This window comes from Bubalus kerabau, chromosome 10 (assembly GCF_029407905.1).
Source record: "Bubalus kerabau isolate K-KA32 ecotype Philippines breed swamp buffalo chromosome 10, PCC_UOA_SB_1v2, whole genome shotgun sequence".
NCBI classification, from domain to species: Eukaryota; Metazoa; Chordata; class Mammalia; order Artiodactyla; family Bovidae; genus Bubalus; species Bubalus kerabau.
In genome coordinates, this window is record NC_073633.1 from 85,245,089 (window position 1) to 85,265,503 (window position 20,415).

At 44.5% G+C, this 20,415-nt stretch overlaps 1 protein-coding gene and 1 long non-coding RNA gene across 5 annotated transcripts in view; both read left to right on the plus strand.

Moving 5' to 3' along the window:
• Positions 1–10,554, plus strand: part of RAD51B (RAD51 paralog B) — a 618,412-nt gene extending 607,858 nt beyond the window's left edge. For all 3 annotated transcript variants that reach the window (XR_008699624.1, XM_055538415.1, XM_055538420.1), the window contains one exon: positions 10,075–10,554. Coding sequence is in view for 2 of the 3 variants with exons in the window: in XM_055538415.1 (XP_055394390.1) it covers positions 10,075–10,091 (17 nt within the window). In the remaining variant the exon portion in view is untranslated. The remainder of the gene's footprint in view (positions 1–10,074) is intronic.
• Positions 10,555–14,325: 3,771 nt separating this feature from the next.
• On the plus strand, positions 14,326–16,151 carry LOC129621707 (uncharacterized). 2 transcript variants are annotated; one of them, XR_008699627.1, is made up of 2 exons: positions 14,326–14,989; positions 15,467–16,151. It is a non-coding gene; the product is annotated as an uncharacterized LOC129621707 (long non-coding RNA). The 2 variants fall into 2 exon arrangements; XR_008699628.1 differs by having other exon boundaries at positions 14,537–14,976.
• Positions 16,152–20,415: the final 4,264 nt, after the last annotated feature.

A 20,415-nucleotide genomic window follows, 5' to 3' on the forward strand; every position in this document is an offset into this window, starting at 1 on the left:
AGTCCTCTTTGCAGATCCCATGGGGGAAGGGACCCAGGCCTCCCTCAGAGCCTTCTCACTTAGCTGGGAAGAACCATCTAGGCTGGCAGCCTGTGGGGCATTTTGTCATGGCTCCATGAGCACCACTTCCTCGGCCTCCTTCTGGTCACTCTGTTTCCTCCCCCTGTACTCAAGTCCTGACCAGGGACCAGGCCTTGCAGACCTGCACTTTGTGACATGGGCCTGAGTTCTGACTCACGGAAGAGCCCCTCAAGGCCACAAGCTGGAACTAATTCAACAAACGGGAGAAAGCGGATTGAGAGACATCATTCCTTGATGTAGGATCAGGGTGCTTAGGAAAGGTGTCGTTTGATGGCAGGTCTGCAGAAAACAATGAAGAGGAGGGGGTAAATTCAAACCCCATTGAACTTAGCCCGGAGGGTCAGATGTCCCACACTGCTTTGTAGATTAAGAAGGGTCCCCATAAAAGTGCTCAGAGTACACATCTGTCCCCCACTGTTGGGCTGGAGACATCACCCAGAGATGCTTGGCACACGTCTGCTCAGAACCTCCGAGGAGCATACTGTCTTTGCTGTCTGTGGGAGGAATATCTGCCCTTTAGGATTTTATAAGCTGAGTGTTTTCCCCAAGTTAGGGGAAGGGTGAAATAGGGTGAGCCCTTACAGTATCCCCATGGAGACCCCTTGCATTATAAAGCTCTAGCAGGACTTCTAGGCGGGCGGCTGGACAGTGCTTCTGACTGAGAAACAGGCTTCAGCCCTCCCTTTCCTTGCCTTCTAAAGCATCCACTTCTTAATGGATCCAGAAAGCAGCGTGTTTGTTTGGTGTAGCTGAGCTCCACAGCAGGGACTCGGGTCCAGGGAAATTTGGAGTAAGAACTCCTGACCTTTGGCTCTTAGCCTTTGACTTATGCTATCCAAGTTCCTTGGTAAATATTTTTTTTTACAATTGCAAATATTGTTTTCTGACAAAGCAGCAGAGATTTTAAGACCAGATTAAGCAAAGCAAACAGCAGGCCTCTTTGTTACGGACTCGCTAAGAGTGTATAAGTAATAAGCAATCGGAGAGCTGGACTTGGGTTTACCCTGTGCAGTGTGCCCTTTGGCTTTTCATATTTAGAGCCTTGCTTAAAAGATTAGAACTCCAGCAAATAGCAAATTTAGACGAAGATTTCAAGAAGTTCTATGCAAGATTACAAGATAATTTCAGGAGGAAAAGAGCCCATTCTGCCCAGATAGTTTGTAGGAGAGCCTTGATATGGTGCCTATATCTTGATCACTGGGCATTTTGGTAAACAACAGTTGAAAGCCTGGTCTTAATTGGATAACTTTGGGATAATATTGTGGAAGCGAGATTCACAGAGTTGCCTCTCTGACTCTCATTGCTAAGATCATGATTTTGACGGGAAAGAGGAAGTTGTTTAGGGAAAGTAGAAACTGAAACCACAGTAAATTGGTAGGGGTTAGAAAGCTTCAAAGAAAGACTATTAGAAATAGTTAGAAAAGGAGAGAAAGTGGATTACTAAAGAAGGCTGGCCTGGAACCAGGTGTCCAGGAAATAGAAACATTCAGGAAAGTGTCTGATGATGCAAGAATCCCAACCAGTAAATAAAAATGTCTGGGAGACCTCAGAGCCTCACCTGTTTGCTTTTGAAGCCACACCTTCCTCTCTGAGGTTTTCTGGAGGCAGCAGGAACCTTCTGCCCCTATCAGCAGTGCCATTTCATGTAAACCTCTGGGCATTCCCTCCCCTCTAGCTATGTGCTCCCAAGGCTTTAAGTAAACAAAAAGGAGCTCTGATCCTCAGAAAAATGGGGGCCCCTCCTGTATTAGACCCACCTTGGATTTCCGTTCCAGCTCTGGTATGTTCTTGAGAAAATCTCTCAAATCCTAGTTTTGTCAGCTTGAAAAAGACAATGTTGACCTTGACTCAGTGCTCTGCAAACTGTTTTGTGACTCATTGGTGGGTCATGAAATAAGGAATCACAACCAGCATTGGGGAAAAAAAAAAGAAAGAGAGAATAGAAAAAAACAGATTATATCACATATGTTGTACTGCTTTGTGAAATATTTCTTGTGTGATTGTGTGTGCATGTACATGCATTATGAGTTTATGTACCGAGGTTGCAGTGCAAAATGATTTTCTTCATTGCATTGTAGTTATCAGCCTGGCTGATCTCTAAAGGCCTTCCCACTTCACCTTTATCTGATTCTCTGAGGAGATGATGTACTTATCATTCACTGAGCTCAGTAGAGTTGTACCCTTGAGATCTCCACAACCTGGAAGGTAAAAGCTTATTTTCCCCCCAGTTTTAACAGATGACTGAGCTAAAAAACACCTGCACCATTTCCCAGGTTGAAAGCAAAGAAAGCTTTGATCCCTGGGTGATAACCTTGGAAAGGTCTCAGAAGTCAAGGCCAAGAAGCTTTTCTGGTGAGAGGTTGCTCTGGCATGATAGTCCTGAAGTGGCGCGCAGGTTGGCACCCACAGCTGTGGGGAGGTGGGGGCACGTACAATCCTTGTCTGAGGGACATAGAGACAGCGAGGGGAAGGGCTGGAAGAGTGAGGGTACTTTCTGGGTTACCAACTAAGGAAGAGCCAGCGGCTGTGGCTCCACTTTCCGTCTTTGTAATGGAGCCAGCCTGGGGTGGCAGGAAAAAACCAATCCAAATAGGCTAGCCTGGCTTTTGGCGGGGGTGGGGGTAGGGGTGAGGGACAGAGCTATTAGTGAATCTGGGAATGATCGCTGGGTGCCTTTTATCCCCTTAGCAAGCCCCAAGATTCCTACCAGCCTGCTAACCAGGAGGTTTTATAATACCTGAAGAGCTCCTGAGTACAGAAGCAGAGGGAGGGAGAGAATAAAAGGTGAGGCCCACATTGGATTTACCGGCTCCACAGGCCACGCCCCACCCCGGTTCTCAAGGATTAGGATGCTGAGAACAAGCCAGCCACCGGGGGCCTTTCAGCCTTCCCGCCCTTTTGTTCACAGGGATAGGAGGGACAATAAAACGGCAGGCTGGGGAGACTGAGGGGCTTGGTTAGAGATTTCTCAGGCTGCTTTTTGAAACACTTGAAGGAGCCGGTCCATGCTATTGTTGTAGTAAAATAGAAAGCGGAACTATTCTCCTTTCGCAAGGAAAAAAGAAAGAAAGAAAGAAACCCCCCCACCCCCCACCCCAGCATCTTCAGGAGGCTGCTGGGCTCAGGCTGTTACCATGGTAATACTGCGTTGTTCGCATCTTCTTTGTCTCCCACTGGTCCAGGATCCTGGCTTCTCCTGGTTGAGCTCAAGACTCTGGAAATACTTGGGCCCCTGGACCCTGGAAACATTTGGGCCCCCAAGGACAGGGATCTCAGAGCCCCCAACTTCTTGATGGTTCAGACTCTGAGAGGGACCAGGTCCCAGCAGAGGAAGAGTTCAGCTGTTTTGTGCTACTCAACTGGGAAAGGTGGAAGGGGGTCAAGAAAGATCCCATTAATCCATTTTCCCTTTTGTTCCCAGAGTTCACCGTGAAGTCCCAGTGCCCACTGAATGGGAAAGCTTAGGGGTTTGACTAGCCCAGAGTGAGGCCCAGTGGTGCTAGGACCTAGTGGAGAGGAGAGGGAAAAGCGAGACTTGGCTTTGGGAATTGGCTTGCATGGAGTGGGTCCACAGGACCGCATGGCTGCGGATGGGAAGGGAGTGTTGACTCTGAAATCCAATTTGATCCACATCTATTCTGGTCATGTCCTCTGCTTCCCCAGTAAGCCCCAAATGTTGTGCCACCCAGAGCACAGCCGGGGCCCCTGGACCTCTGTGTCAAGGCCAGGAATAATGATTCTGTCCCTGAAAGCAGCCAGACTGTTGCTGATGCCACAGGAGGTGAAGGGACAACCCAGAGCCCAAGTCTCCTGGAGCCGTTGTGGCTTTCGTGGGTAATAAAGGCCTGCCAACTTGGCAAAGGAGAGGATACCCTAGGAGAGGTTGGCCAGGGAAAAGGCAGGAGTGGACTCGGAATCTGGGTGGGGGGAGTACCCTCCTTGATCACTCTTCCCTGCCCTCTAGTCTCCTTTTACTTAGGGATCTAGGAAGTGTTTGAAAAACAAAAAACAAGTTGTTTTGAACAGGATAGAGGACAATGGTTTAGTTTCTCAACAGGGCAGAATTATGTGCTTTTAAATTGTTTTAAAAAAATAAAGATCAGGTCAGGCAGGTTGAATCTTGATTCTGGTGCTGCTTTTATTAGTTTAGTTTGAATAAGCAGCATATACTTTGGGCTTGGGAACCTCAGGGGAGCCCAGAGCACCCTGAGATAGGTCCAGAGAAGGTTCTGGAAACAAAGCTAGTTTCCTGTTTTTCCAACTACCCAGTATATAGGGACTCAGAAAATAAAAAATGATGATTTGAGAGCTGGGAAGCTATAAGCCTCATCTTCCTTGTAAAGTCAAAAATGATTGTTTGATCACTTTTTTGAAGCACACTGGGAAGACATTAATCTCCTCTGTTTGTTCCCTTGTCACAAAGTTGGGTTAGACTCTTCCACCCCATTTTCTTAGTCACTGAGCCAACTGGATGATTCATTGAAAACTTCTTTGCCCCCAAATACCACCATCTGAGTTCATCAGATTTCAGTTACAATCAGTAACCCATCTAAATGTTTCTGCCCAGTGGACTCAGAGTGACCCAGAAGATTCTCAGTCTGAATCCATCCATCCAGGTATGGAGGTGTCTGCCTGGTAAATATCACCCACACACCTGGCACAGCCTGACATGCTCTTGGGAGCCTGGCAGAGAGCCCTGGGATTCAGTGGAGCAGAGTGAACTCGTCCTCACAGGGCATGAAGGAGAGGGCCCCGGATGCCTGTCTCATTGTCCTGAGCTGCTTCTGCCTGCCCCTCTAAGAGGCGCTTCCAAGGGCAGAGAACACAGGACTCCCATTTGCAGTGTTGCCCCTTTTTGCTTCACATCCCCTCCCTCCATGACAGCATCCCACACTGGCCCTCAGCTTTTGGTCCCTTCTTTCACTCTCGCTGTTAGCCTCAAAGACAGATTTTCTTTTTAACGTGGAAAATATATTTTAAATATATAACAGTACAGAAAATAGTAAAGCCAAACCCATGACTCTAACATCCAGAATTAACAAATGTTAATGTTTTGTCAGATTTTTTTAAGCTGAAATATAGTTGATTTATAGTGTTGTGTTAGTTTCAGGTATACAGCAAATTGATATCAGTATATATATTCTTTTTCAGATTCTTATCCCTTATAGGTTATTACACAATACTGAATAGTTCCCTGTACAGTACAGTAGATGCTTGTTGTTTCTCTATTTTATATATAGCAGTCTGCATATATCAATCCCGGGGCTTCCTAGGTGGCGCTAGTGGTAAAGAACCTGCCTGCCAATGCAGGAGACATAAGAGACGCAGGTTCAGTCCCTGGGTTGGGAAGATCCTCTGGAAGAGGGCACAGCAACCCAGTCCAGTATTCTTGCCTGGAGAATCCCATGGACAGAGGAGCCTGGCAGGCTACGGTCCATAGGGTTGAAAAGAGTTGGACACAACTGATGCAATTTAGCACACACATATGTTAATCCCAAACTCATAATTTCAGATTTTTTTTAAAAGTATAGAAATATAACCTTACAAAGTTCAAAGCTCCTTTGTACCTATCCCTAGCCGATTCTCTCTGTCCTCTATGTTGCTCCACAGAAGTAAAATCTCTCTAGGGTTTGATATATATCTTCCCCCCACTCTGAAAAACTTTTCTACATATATGTGAATCCAAATATCATATTTGCTCTGAGTCCATCCTAAATTTGCATAAATGGTCTGTTGTACACATCATTCCACAACTTGCTTTTTTCACTTAGCATCATGCTTTGTGACGTATCTGTGTTGATACACGTGGATCATGTTCTTTCAATTTAACTGAGGTGTCCATATCCATTGTATAAATATACCACATGTTATACATTTCCCTACTGATGGAAATTTTGATTATTTGTTAACTTAATGAATCCTGTTGCACATGTTTCTTGGTATATGCAAGTATGAGAGTTTCTCTAGGTATATATAATTTTTAAAAATGGAATGGCTAGCCAGGGGATGCACACTTTTGTCTTTATTTTCCCAAATTGTTCTTCAAAGAGGTTTACCAATTTATGCTTCCTTTGGAAGTAGTGGACCAATTCCTGTGTAACTGTGTATAATGATAAGTGCATTGTCATGTTTCCATGGGCAATCTTCTTATGTATTCTTTATGGCTGCCTCTTTTATCTACACCATTGGGGTGTGAGCTTTCCGTAGCTTCTAGAGGGATTTTCTGCATAGTCGTGGGCTTCCTTTGTGGCTCAGATGATAAAGAATCTGCCTGCAATGCGGGAGACCTGGGTTTGATCCCTGGGTTGAGAAGATCTGCTGGAGGAGGGCATGGCTACCCACTCCAGTATTCTGGCCTGCAGAATTCCATGGACTGTATAGTCCATGGGATCACAAAGAGCCGGACGTGACTGAGCCACTTTCACTTTCACATGTGCTTTATGCATATAGTTACATGATTAACTGATAAAAATTATTCTACTCCTCTTAAATTATTCTACTCCTCTATCTCCCAGAAAGGGATCTTTTCATATTCATCTTTATTTTCAGGTGAGGGGACTGAGTGCCAGAAAGGTGAAGTGATGCTCACTGCCTCAGAATTGGGTTTGTAGCCATTTCCAAGTATTCAGCCTGGGCTCCTGTGATTTTTCATGAAATCAGAAATGAGTTTGGGCCCCTTTGTCTTCCATCATGGCAGCCCCTGTGACAACTTACCTCTTGGGCTTCATAAGCCTCCATTGGGATAGTGTAGACCCATTCTGAATCTTGAATCCTGAAATCCTAAGCTATGATGGATCAGTCACATTGATATAGTGATCCTTCAAGGAATTTCCTTAGTTGGATCATAAATTTGGCTGGGTGGAACCATAACCTAGATCAACAGTGGTGTACAAGGTAGAAGTTGACTGCTTTCTCATGTAGCATTATGGAGGAATGCAGTCCAGAGCTGATATAGCAACTCAGCCCCACATATTAGTCCAGGTGCTGCTGCTGCTAAGTCACTTCAGTCATGTCCAACTGTGTGCGACCCCATAGACGGCAGCCTGCCAGGCTCCGCCATCCCTGGGATTCTCCAGGCAAGAACACTGAAGTGGGTTGCCATTTCCTTCTCCAATGCATGAAAGTGAAAAGTGAAAGTGAAGTCGTTCAGTCATGTCTGACTCTTCACAACCCCATGGACTGCAGGCTTCTCTGTCCATGGGATTTTCCAGGCAAGAATACTGGAGTGGGGTGCCATTGCCTTGTCTGATATTAGTCCAGAGACCCTGGCAATTCTCTTGTTGTTCCAGCATGCCTGGGAGGCTGTCTTCGTTGTCATGATCCAAAATGGCTCACTATCATGTCCTATATCAAGGTAGTGGGAGTTATATGGGGCAGAGATTCAATAGGAGGAAAGGGCAGCCCCCTTCCTTAAGGGTATTAACAAGAAGTTACACATATTATTTCTGCCAATCTATAGATGTATGGAAAGTAAGGCTGGAAAATGTAGTTGTTAATCTCAGTGGCCATGTGCCAAGTCAAATTTGAGGAGTTCTATTATGAGAGAGAGAGGAGATGCATATTCAATGATACATTTCGTTCAGAAGAGCATAGTTGCAGAGATTAGCCCCCAGGGTACAATAGTACAGACCCTAGAGCCGGACTTGTTGCATAATGTCCAAATATGGTATAAATATTGCTGTTTCTCAGAGTTACCTGGAAAATAGTTTGGCTCAGATAAATCTCTTTTCTGTTCTTAAAAAAACAAATGTATGTTTGAAATGCTATCAGGACATTCTTTAATAGAGTCTAAAACAGAGTAGTAGAGTATCACAGTCAGCAATGCCACCAAAGATCAACCCCCAAAAATCTTGGTTCCCCTTCCAAAACAAAATTTCTGTCAAGCAGAAACTGAGGACGTGTTTTGCTATTGTGCACTATTCAAGAAAAATACTTGAACAAGAGCTAGTGCTTATAGCACAAAGCAGAGTATAAATTTGGTTCCAAAGTCATAGACTAAACACATTTTTTTTCCTAAAACGTTTTTTCTGTCTCCACCTTCAAAAAAAAGCATGAAACAAAATGTCAGTTTGAATAAGGTTATAGAGAAAAACTTATTCCAAGGCCTGGATTATGGTTAGAATCGATCCATACTCCGCTTTGGGAACCGGGAAGCCATTTGGCTATCTTTGCAGAGTTAACAATTTGCATTTGTGAAAATGCCCAGGTAATAATACCGAAAGATGTTAAATCAATTCAGGTTGTTGATTTTCTTTGAAAACCTCTTCCAGAAGGACTTGGAGTTCTTTCTGGAATATGACTTAGGCTCCATTTCAGTGAGTTCAGTTAAGCAGGTATTTCTTGAACATCTATTGTATATAAACCATGGTGCTCAGGAGAGAGAGGCTGATTAAAAAAAAAAATCCCTTATTTTAGTAGTTGACAATCTAAATAGTTAGCTTAAAAACAAACTAGCAAACTGCCACACCTATTATCAAGGCTCAAACACTGGGATCTGAAAAGATAGAGGAAATAAGACTCATTCCATCTGGGATGACTGGGGAAGATTCCTGAGAGGACAGGGGACTTGAACTGGATGTCAGCTCCTGAATACTGACGAAAACGGCATTTCATTGTCTCTTGACAGAGGCCAGTTTCTTTTGCTGTTTGAGGATCGATTTGGGCACACTGGGGAATGCTGATTAGTGCCGTGTGACTCATGTTGAATCATGCTGACTAATGTGTTCTAAATGGATTGATTCAACAATAAAGGGAACACTGAGAGTCAAGAGTTCAGATCCTGAATTTTATCATGTGATGAAGTGTAAATCACTTAGCCTCCGTACTTCATTTTTTTGTCAATTAAAATGTGCTCCTGATGAGAAGCCAACAAATCACCTTGACTAGAAAGTGCTTTACAGAGCTCAAGGATAACAGAAATGCTTAACAACAATTCCCAGGACAGGCTTATACAACCTTGGGTTATTCATGGTCCACACAGAATCAGAGCATCCATCACAGGCTGCTCCCTAGCCATGTGAAACTTCTATTTCCTCACACATGCCATGAGAACTGACAAATAGTGCACTGCACTCACAAAAACTGACAAACAGAGGAGCTTTTGAAAAATCTTCCTATATACCTACTGGGGTGTCTCTGTTTCTCGACAACAAATGTCGCCACAGAACTGAGAGCCTGCATTGCACACACAGCTCTTTCTCTCTTTTGACATCTCCGCAGCTAGACTGCTTGAGAACCTGGCCTTCCGTGTCCAGATGTTTACTGAATTCTGAAGGCCCCCCCAAAGGGCCCAAGTTCCTTTGTTGCTCTCCAAATCACTTCCCACAGAGACTGACCAATGTCCTGAAGGAGCCCTTCAATAGGGAGGATAAATGGAGGCAGATGAAGACATGACCCCCTGAGGCTCGCCCACGTCCACGCTAACAAAGGGTCTGAGGCACAACCTTGTAAGGAGCATTTTGGTCAGCAGCATCCCCTCGAGAGGCCAGGTCTCCCCCACAGGGCTGTTTTCAATGGCTCCCATTGCAGTGGAAGCCCTAGGCATTTGTTCAGGGCCGGGGTGTGCTAGGTACAGCACAAAACATCTAAATCATAGCCCCCAGCCTTTGTGAGGGCTTCCTGGCTACAGACGGCAGCTGGCTTTCTCAGGGGAAACCTGGGGGCAGTAGAGGAAGCTGAAGGGGGGGCTCCCGAGTCTCTGGATGACCTCTTCCCACCCGGCCCAGAAAGGCTCCCCTTTTGTTTACAGCTATCGGCAGTCTAGCCAGGGCTGTGGGGCCTTAGCCCACACCTGTGCTGAGTTTCTGGGTGTCTCTGGTTTACGAAGCCATTGGCTCCCTGAGTAATAGATAGATAGGTACGCATGTCAGAGGACTGCCACCGGAAGGAGAAGTTTATTTAGACTGCTGGTGAGAAGCTACTGCATTTCATGACAGCGATGGTTTTTGAAACATTCTTTCTCTCCCTCTCTCTCTCTTTTTTTTTTTCCTTTAGACCAACAGAGGCCATAGGGACACTATGACCTTTGTCTCGAGCTGATGGGGGCGTGATTTGTGAAATGAAACAGGACCGGGCTGCTTGGAAGAAGGAAACGGAAGCCAACATAATGGGGATTAATTAGTTGATTGCTGTTGAGATGGTAACAGATTTGCCCCCCCACCCCTTTACCATTGAGCCAGCCATCTCAGACCTAGCAGGGAAGGTGAAGATGAAGAGGCCTTTGTTCAGGTCTCTAGATGCTTGGGGCTGAAGGCTTTGCCGCCATGGGATGGCAACAGCCATAATAATAATAATTTGCACTTATATAGCACCTTTCAACCAGGCACCTCAAAGCGGTTTAACCACATTAATTAATTAAAGCCCACAATCCCCCTGGGGAGAGGAGGAGGATGACTAACAGGATTTGTAATTACAGGAGGGAACATTTCCGAATAAAGTATTGTCCACCAAATAAAAAGAGTAGGTGTAAAGGAATTGGGGTCTCCAAAGAGTAACTGATTCAGAAATGAAATCTTGGAAGGATGGGGGAGGCTGAGGGAGGGCATGGGCACGGGGGTCTGCTCTTGTGTCAAAGGGAGGTCAGTGGGCTCAGAATTCACTGACAGGTTCGGATCCAACGGAGAAGCGGGACACGTATGGTATTAGTGGCATTTGGAAGGTCATTAGTGGTACTTGTATTGTGGTGTAAATTCAAGTTTCACTGGTATATTGTGTAGAGCCCTGCAGGACAAAGAGTGAGATTCATGCAGTGTTTAATAAAGGATGAAATGATTTCTTTAGATTTAAAGCCCAAGGCTGGGCCAGTCAATGAGCAAATCAATCAATTGGTGACCCATAGGATAATTTAGTCATTTTCAGCAGAAGACCCAGCCTACTCCTCGTACTGCATGAGGTTTCCAAACGAAGCATCAAAGCTGAGGGGTTCAGCCCCTTCAAAGCCAGGCATCAAATCTTCCCAGCCTTTGACATTGGGACCTCTTTCCCCCAACTTGTTGCTGACACTCAGGCTGTCCTCTATAAAATCACTCTGTATCTGCTTCCCCTTCAGAGGTTTATAAATGCCTTGGGTGCCAGAATCAAGTTTTGTCCTATCTCATGTCTGCCATCAATGCCCAACAGAGTGTCGTACCCAAAGTAGGTACCTGATCAGCGAAGAATGGTTAAATGACAAAGTCTTTTAACAAAACTCAGCATTTGTTGAACACATGCCAAATACTAAGGCAAAGCTCAGAAACATAGGTTATGTGTATTATGAGGAATGGAAATGACTCATGTACTCCCAGCTATAATATAAAGCAGAATAAAATAAAGTCGACATTGTAGATGTATGCCCCAGTCACAGGCTGAAAGCGCAAAAGAAGGACATTTTATGCAGCTGGAGTAAATCAAGGAAGATATTCCTGGACAGCAAACAATGCACCGGGCATTGGAGGGTGAGGAAGATTTTGCTGGACCTGGAAGAGGTGGAGGATACCGAGTTTCCAGACTGTGGTCATCTGTCTCCTTCAGAGCGAGGGGCCTTTGGAGAGCTTGCGGTCTTCAATAGAACATTTGTGAAAACCAAGCTGAGTTTTTGCAGCTGATTCAATGTACATTTCCTATGAATTCTTGAAGATGAGCTGACTAATTTGAAACAGCCAGGGACTATTCGGGAAGTTGAGAAAGATATTTTGTTCTCTGTAACTATTAATTCGCTCTCTCTGCACTTTTACTGTCCACCAAGAAAGAAAAGCTAAGCAGTTCACATATTAAACAGGGCACTTAGGAATGTCTGAGAAAGGAATGAGGAAAATATATCTCAATCCCAAATGTTAAAGATTAAATAGCTTCCTACTTGAGGTCGCAGATTTTTCTCTCTTCAGTTTCTGACTGCGCTGGGTCTTCGTGGCTGTGTGCAGGCCTTCCCTGGTTGCAGTGAGTAGGGGCTACTCTCTAGTTGCGGGGTGCGGGCTTCTCACTTGAATGACTTCTCTTGTGGAGCACGGGATCTAGGTGCAGGGGTTTTAGTAGATGTGCGCATGGGCTTAGATGCCTGTGGTATGTGGGATCTTAGTTTCCAGATCAGGAATTGAACCCATGTCCCCTCCATTGGCAGGCGAATTCTTAGCCACTGGACCAGCAGGGAAATCCGAGGCCTTTTTTTTTTTGGACCCTAGAAAACAGTAAGACAGTGCTCTCTGCTCAGTGATTGACAGACAAACCTGTCCCTGTGCTTTCCTGCTCCAAGGTCCACCAGGACTTTCATCACAAACTGAGCTGCCAGGAAAGGACCTAGGCACTGTCTTTGCATCGTGCCGACACTCAGTGTTGCTGGGTGTGTCTCACACACACACACTGTAGTTGTATCCGCTCATCCTACCGCCTCACAGTCTCACATGGTAGGACTTTACGTCATTCCTTCTTCAAAGATGAAGGATGAGGCAAGAAAAGTTGTCTCTTGCTATAACATGATGGAATGTGGATTTGAACCCTGGCAGTCTTGTTTCTTCCCCTCTTTCCCCTCACCCCTGTACTCTTTCTGTTCATATCTGTTACAACCTTTCTTAGTCACCCTCACTAACATACTCAGCAAAATACTATACACATAGTAGGAATTCAGTGAATATTTTCCAAATAAAAGAATCATCAGAGCAGTACTGGTAGTTGAATCTTCCAGTAGAAGTGACTGCAGAGAATATGGTAGAGGATCTATCACTGCCTTCTTCTCTTTTTATTAAAAATGAGGAGACATGTGTAGGAAAGCTGCCCCAGGGAATATTCACAAGGAAGAAGACACAGGTGGCACTCCTGAGCTGAAAGTCTGCCAAACTGGTACGACTCATGGAATGCTAGTGAAGCATCTTGTATTATTAATTACTTTTATTGAACTTGGATGTAATGCTTGGGATGTATTTCTTGTAATTTCTTGGGATGTATGTACCTGTACATATGTAAGGCAAAGTCCAACTTTTGTCTTCCTAAGTGTGCTAGCATCCTGCCTGCTCTGCTGATGTGCTGTAGTCCTGGTGAAGATTCAGAAGTGCGTGGTCCCTGTCAGCCCATGGAGTAAACACTTTTGAATTAACCCAGAAGTACCAAACTCTATGCCTAGTGTCTTTTAGTTTGATGTTGTGAACAAATCCCAGAAGTGGGATTGTAGAAGTTTGTCCTGCAAACCCAGGATTGCCAAATGAGAATTCTGGAAATTGGCAATGAGGATTAGATAATGGAGGACAGGGGAACGAAAGTAAGAGGAAGTGCAAAATATCAGATTCTGACCTAAACAATCGTGGTCTTAGAACCACTTGGGAGTGTCATTTTTTCCCTAGCCTTCGTTTTAATACTATCACCATCACTTTTGTCTGATGGCCATGAAAGGAATGTCTTTACAGAATCCAGCAGAGGCCACTTTTGCTCAGATGGAGCGAAACAGTCCATCACTCCTCTCAGATGAATAACCTAAGTGGGAGAGAAAGCACATGGCCTACTTTGAATTTCAGTGAAGGTGGGATTCAGATGTAGCACAAGTGCTCCAGAACTCCGAACAGAACTTGGAGGAGAGAAGACCAATCAATAGTGGGCCTAAGTCAGGACAGACTTGGTTTTGTTGCTGAAAGCAACTCCCTGAAATCTCAGTGACTTAAAACCACGTCTGCGCATAACTGAGAGACCCTCCCCAGAGGCTGTCCTCTGTGTGATGATTCAGTTCTTCAATTCAGTATCAACATGCATTTCACATTTGCCAATGGGGGGAGGTGTTGTATACTAGCAATTAAGTGCCTCTTCCAAGAAACAACACATAATCACTTCTTTCATGGCCAAGTAATCATGCATCCACCCATCCCCAACTCCAAGGAGCCTGGAACCTCGACTGTATTGGGAAGGAAAGGAGAACTGGAGATTGGTAAACACTTGCAATGTCTGCCACAGACTCTAGACCCAGCAAGTGGTAAACATCTCCTTCCTTCACATCCACCGCTTGTTCCTTTTCCTTGGATTACTGGGCATTTAGCAAAGACTTATGGGGTAGAGTTGAAAACTGAAGACCAAATAATTTTGTAGCCCATTTTAGTCCACAAAATGGTGACCTTTTTGAAAAAGAGGAATAGCAAAGGAAAATCAATTAACTTTGGGTTCTTTTCCCTTAAGCTATCGATACTAATAACTCTGGGAAAGGATAATGGGTTAAAGGCAGCCATGGCCCAATTTAAATGATATCTAAGACAGAACGACTCACCTTAAGTTGCCCAGGACCATCATGCTTTGTGTGAAAAGACATCTGGAAATGTGCCCTCCTGCCTCCATCCCGTCCCTTGTTACCAGACATGATTCAAATTCCCTCTAAGCCCTGTGATTTTTCCAGAAAGCAGCTTTCCCAGCAGCAGAGAGAGAGAGAGAAGAAAAAAGAAACTTTCCCTTATTACTCTTCCAATAATGAATTCCTGCTCTGAGTGGGCTGCTTCCATGTGTTTTCAGTCAAGTGCTGATGGCAGCCTTGCTGGGGGACATTTCCAAGAGGTTGTGGACATAATGGCTGCGGTCTCATATTGACAAGAGCTGCTCTCAGTTTTCCTTCCAGTTGAGCCCTCCTGAGCCCTGAAATCCGAGATGAGAAATGATTCACGAGATCTCGCTGGTGAACCAATATGGCTGCCACACCTCTCTGCTCTTTTGAACTAAGTAAAAATGCATGCTTTTGAAGCTTCCCTTAGAGAGATTTGTTGACATGGATCTTAGTAACTTTAAAAGGTCCTACCTTTCTTAGACTAAACCAGTTCTTTGTAGATGCCAAGATCTCCTTTCTTCAGGACTGAAATGTAGTTTTGACTTGCTTTGACATCAGAAGAACAAAAGCAGAAATTGGGTCACACCATTTCCTGCCTAAAGCCTACTCTCAAGAACACAAGATGCTACCAAGTAAGCCGTGGTGGTAGGTCATGTTTGCTAACCTACTCCTTTTCCCCAAAGCAAATGTATTCAGATAATAATTCAATTCCAGCTTACTTACAAGAACTTGAGCAAACGATTATAGTTAGGCTCTTTCCATTGAGAAGAAACTCAGTTACTCCGGTAAAAGGGAACAGATGTTGTTAAGGGTACAAGGGGTTTGGAATTGGAAAATCTTGAGGAGCAAAGGCAACCCTGGGGCTTCGTTACCTTAGAGTCTCTGCTTCTCTCTGTATACATCCCCAAGGCAACTCTCTCCCAGCAGACATGCCCTGCATACTACAGTTCTGCTTATTCAGAACTTCAGCTGGCATATACTCGTCTTGGTCTCTTGAGCTCCTCTCTGTCCACCTCAGCCTTTCAACTCCAAGTCTGTTGGCATTTTTCCTTGGTATTTAGTAGTTGGAATTCCTAGGAGAAAGTATGATTGATGTAGATTCATCTTATTGTTTTTCCTCAGATAACATCATTGGTCACTAGCCAGCCAGTCTACTGTGGGCTGAAGGAGGAGCTGAAAGCGTGGCTGCCTAAGCAGTAGCAGATATGGGCAAGGCAACTCCATAAAGAGGCCATGGAGAGTGAGACAGGAATGATGAACCATCGTGCACTGTTTGTACCCTTAACCAGACTGCTGCACAGATTCTCATCCTCTCTCTTTCTTCTGTCTCCCCTTCTCATCACCGTAGACACCCCCCATCACAGCCTGGTCTCCCACTATTGCTCATCCCCCACCCCTGAGTTCTAGGTGGTTCCCAGGTGGTTCTATTGGTAAAGAACGCACCTGCCAAAGCAGGAGATGTAAGAGATGTGAATTCGATCCCTGGGTTGGGAAGATCCTCTGGAGGAGGAAATGGCTACCCACTCCTGTATTCTTGCCTGGAGAATCCCATGGACAGAGGAGCCTGGCGGGCTGCAGTCCACAGGGTCACAAAGAGTCGGACACGACTGAAGCAATGTAGCATGCGTGCACATACCCCTGACTTCTGTATCCTGCTTCTCATCCTGTGAAAGTACCCAGCCACAGAGGTGGATGACTGGGATGGAAGGAAGAGATCTTAACATGTATGTGAGAATAGAAGGAAAACTGGGGGAGGTGTGATATGGAAGGAGGAATGGAAATAAAATCCTTTCTTAGTTAAAGAAAATCTCATTCCCACCAGAAGCACACTTTCACCAGAAGCACCACTTTCCTCTTTCTCCCAATCTTTACAGCAGTTTCCCTCTCCCCAAAACCAGACATCCGCAGAAGCAAAAAAAAAAAAACATCCACTGAGGAACGCCAACCAAGCAGAGAGGGAAGGTATTCTGGCTCAACTAATCCTCAAGACCTTCTGACCCCTGATGATGAACCGTAGAATGCTTGGATGAACCATAGCATTCCAAGTCCCCATCCCAGATCCTTGCCTTTCCCTGGCCCCACCTAGGCTTCAGGGAGCCCTGATCTCAGATCCTTGAATAGTAAATGCCAAACAATTTACTTTCAAACTAAGGTTTAGAAAACCAATGAAGGACGCTGTTTAAATAAGGTCTTTGCCAATTGTGTCCTCCCAAGATGCACAAAGCTCTTCATTGGCAGTTTTCACAAATCTTCATGATGCTTTTGGAGGACTGGTCATGTGTAGTGTTGCCCTATTTCAACTGAGTCAGAGAAATTGTGCTTGTCTAAATTCCACACATCAATAGAAGACTAGGGAGAAAATTGACTTGTGATACTGAGCTTCGCCTTTTACTCATTATAGACCATTCCCTTTATCTCTCATCAGATGATAAAAACCCAACCCAAACCATCTACATTCAGATTTCAATATTTCCATATTCCTTTCAGTGGACATGAAGCTAGAAATGAATTCAAGGGAAATCTAGACAACCCTGTGTTTTCCTGCTCTCTCCTGAGCTCTGAGTGTGTTAGTGTTGATTAAAACACAGGTCGACCCTTGACCTATGACTGACACTTTTATCTACTGACTAAAATTTGAACTGTGGTGTTGGAGAAGACTCTTGAGAGTCCCCTAGTCTGCAAGGAGGTCAAACCAATCAATCCTAAAGGAAATCAGTCCTGAATATTCATTGGGGAGACTGATGCTGAAGCTGAAGCTCCAATTCTTTGGCCACCTGATGTGAACAGCTGACTCATTAGAAAAGATCCTGATGTTGGGAAAGATTGAAGGCAGGAGAAGGGGATGACAGAGGATGAGATGATTGGATGGCATCACCGACTCAATGGACATGAGTTTGAGCAAGCTCCAGGAGTCGGTGATGGACAGGGAAGCCTGGGGTGCTGCAGTCCATGGTGTCGGACACCACTGAGCGACTGAACAACAACAACAAAATTGCAGTTTCCCTAGGAATCTAAGATGGCAGAGGAGGTGGTGCTAATGGTGTTTCTAAACCCGTTGCTATGAGATTCTAGAGCCAGTTTCACTGGATCACTTCCAGATCTCTGCTCATTCCATGTGAAATCTGGGTTTGAAATCGCTTGCTATTGGCTGTCCCCTGGGATCTGAGGGCCCATCTGGGGTTTGTCTGATGTCTCTCCCTCCCACCATCCCCCCTCCACAGTCATTACTACTCTAACAGCTTGAAAGTTGATGCAAAGATGGAGCAGAAGCCAGTTTGGCTTTCCCCCAGTTCTCCAGGCCCCTCTGGGGTTAATCAGCAAACAACCACCTATCTTTGTGTTAAAAATAAAAGCCTCTCTAACTAGAACACCTGGAGGAGACCCATAGGAAAGCTTAAGATGAAACCAATTCTGCAGTAATTATTCTGACCATCACTCTGTTTAAGCTTAATTCAGACTCTGAAGACAAAAACAGTGTTTTAAACCCAAGCAATGGCCTGGATGGAACTATAACTCTTAATGTACCTTAACCCACCTTGAGTTTTGCTAATACCCCACACCTCAGCTCCCAAGTCTCCTTATGCTGTGTACTTCAGGCAGCATCTCCCCATTTCAAGTTTAGCAAAATGCCCTGAGTGCATCTCGCTGGTAGTGGCCCCCTCCCAGCCCTTTCCCTACCCTCCCAGACCATCTGATGGTGTTTGCACCCTGCAGAAGTAACAGAACTTCTTGCCTGGGACTGCTGACCACTCCTTTTAATAACTGATCCAAATGCCCTTAAGTGTTAGGTGATTACCTGTGCTGAGGAAAGGGGCCAGGGGCTGGGGGTGCAGAACAGATGGGCAGAGAGTGCATGGAAAACAATTCCTTGCTGTCATCTGCTAAGGCCGCCATAACAGAATACCACTGCTGCTGCTGCTGCTGCTAAGTCGCTTCAGTTGTGTCCGACTCTGTGTGACCCCACAGATGGCAGCCCACCAGGCTCCCCCGTCCCTGGGATTCTCCAGGCAAGAACACCGGAGTGGGTTGCCATTTCCTTCTCCAATGCATGCAAGTCAAAAGTGAAAGTGAAGGTGGTCAGTCGTGTCCGACCCTCAGCGACCCCATGGACTGCAGCCTTCCAGGTCCTCCATCCATGGGATTTTCCAGGCAGGAGTACTGGAGTGGGGTGCCATTGCCTTCTCCAAACAGAATACCACAGAAGAGCTTAAACAGCAGAAAGTTATTTTCTCCCAGCTCTGGAAGCTAGAAGTCCAAGCTCGAGGTACCAGGTGCTTTGGTTTCTCCTGGGGCCTTTCTTCTTGGCTTGCAGATGGATGCCTTCTTGCTGTGTTCTCATGTGGCCTTTCTTTACGCGCACTCCTAGTGTCTCTTCCTCTTTTTGTAAGGACACCTTGGATTAGGGTCTCCTCTTATGACCTTGTTTAACCTTAATTACCTCCTTTTAAAGGAGATAATGTTGCCAGAACTTCTGATTTTTCAAGGGAAGCCAGAATTCTGGATCTTCAGATGACATTTTTCTTTAAATAAATCTTTACATTATGGAAAGTAATTCAAAAATTATAAAATACTGTAGGTCAAATAAACACATTTACAGTCTAAATGAACCCTGGAGGCTGGCAGATTTCCATTCTCAGAATACTAGAAAGACATCTATAATGTCATCACATGAGGATGTAGGTGTTTAAGAGCTCAGGGTCAAGAGTACACTGTTGGGTTCATATTCCAGCCCACCACTTACTAGCTTTGTAATCTTGGGCAAATTATGCATGTAACTCAGAGGTTTTATGAGAATGAAATCAGTTAATACATGTAGATGCCTAGAAGAATGCCTGCTTCCTAGTAAGACACTAATATCTGAGCCAGTATTATTAGGTAGTATCAATAAACCTCTTGGTTTCCTCATCTGTAAAATGCAGACCATGTTTGCCTTACCTGTCCCCCAAAGGAAATAAATGTAAATGAAAGGATTTACAAAAGTGTGAACATTACTAAGAAATACACCATGCATAATTTTTGCTACAGTACCTATAAATGAGACTCAGCCTTGCACCATGCAGGCACGGGAATCCCTAGGAGGAGGAGGAGGAGGAGGACAGTGGTGACTGGATCTGGTCTTCTTTTTCTTTCAAGGGTCACTTGGCCATATTGCTGTTCTTAGAATTTGGCGAGTTTTTCTTATTTTATGACATTTTTAAACATTCAGCAACATAGAGGAAACAGTCTATGAACACCCAAGTATACTTATCTAGATTTAATCTTTGTTAACATTCATCTTAGTGAGCATTCCTGGCAGAATGTAGGAATGGAATGTGACAGAGATGCAGTAAGGAAATGGGGTGGGGGAAGGAGTGGGCTTAATGGTGCTGAATGGGAGAGACCGGGAGTTTTAACTCCCTCAGAGACTCCTCATATTTTGCAAGAAAGTAAAACCCAATCAGATGTAGATGATTCCTTTTTTTAGATAGGGTCCAAAGAAGTGGTGTTTGTGACGGATTGTTTATTAGAGATGATACGTTAGTACCATCTTAATGATAGGGGCATTATAACCTGGGACACAGAAACTTTTTCATTATTTATAAGGTTTTTATTTATTGTTGTTTTTAAGGGTTTGGTTTTCTTGTTGTTATTTTTAAGGTTTTATACATGAACATATTCATGTATTGCTTGTGTAATTGAAAACTTAAAATGTCTAAAGAGACTTTTAGAGTACAAATGTCTGTCATAAAGGATTTAGATAATGAAACTGTGGCGGATGTGTGAGAAGCCCTGTAAAATCATGGTGATATAAGAAAAGTTGGTCACTAAAAATGAAAGGCTTGAGGAGCAGAAACATTCAAAGAAAGTATATGCCAATTATAAAGGGCTCTTCTGTTGAAGCATGTAAAAGGGTCTCTAAGACACATTGCCCCATTTCTCAACATGAGCTCTTAACTGCATGTAAATGCAAAAGCTTCTACCCTGGAAAGGATGCCTTCCAATACGAAAGCAACTAAACCTTGCTTTAAAATTCTATTATTCAGACCCTCATTCATTTAAGCTGACATTCCTCCTCAATTGAGGCAAATCAT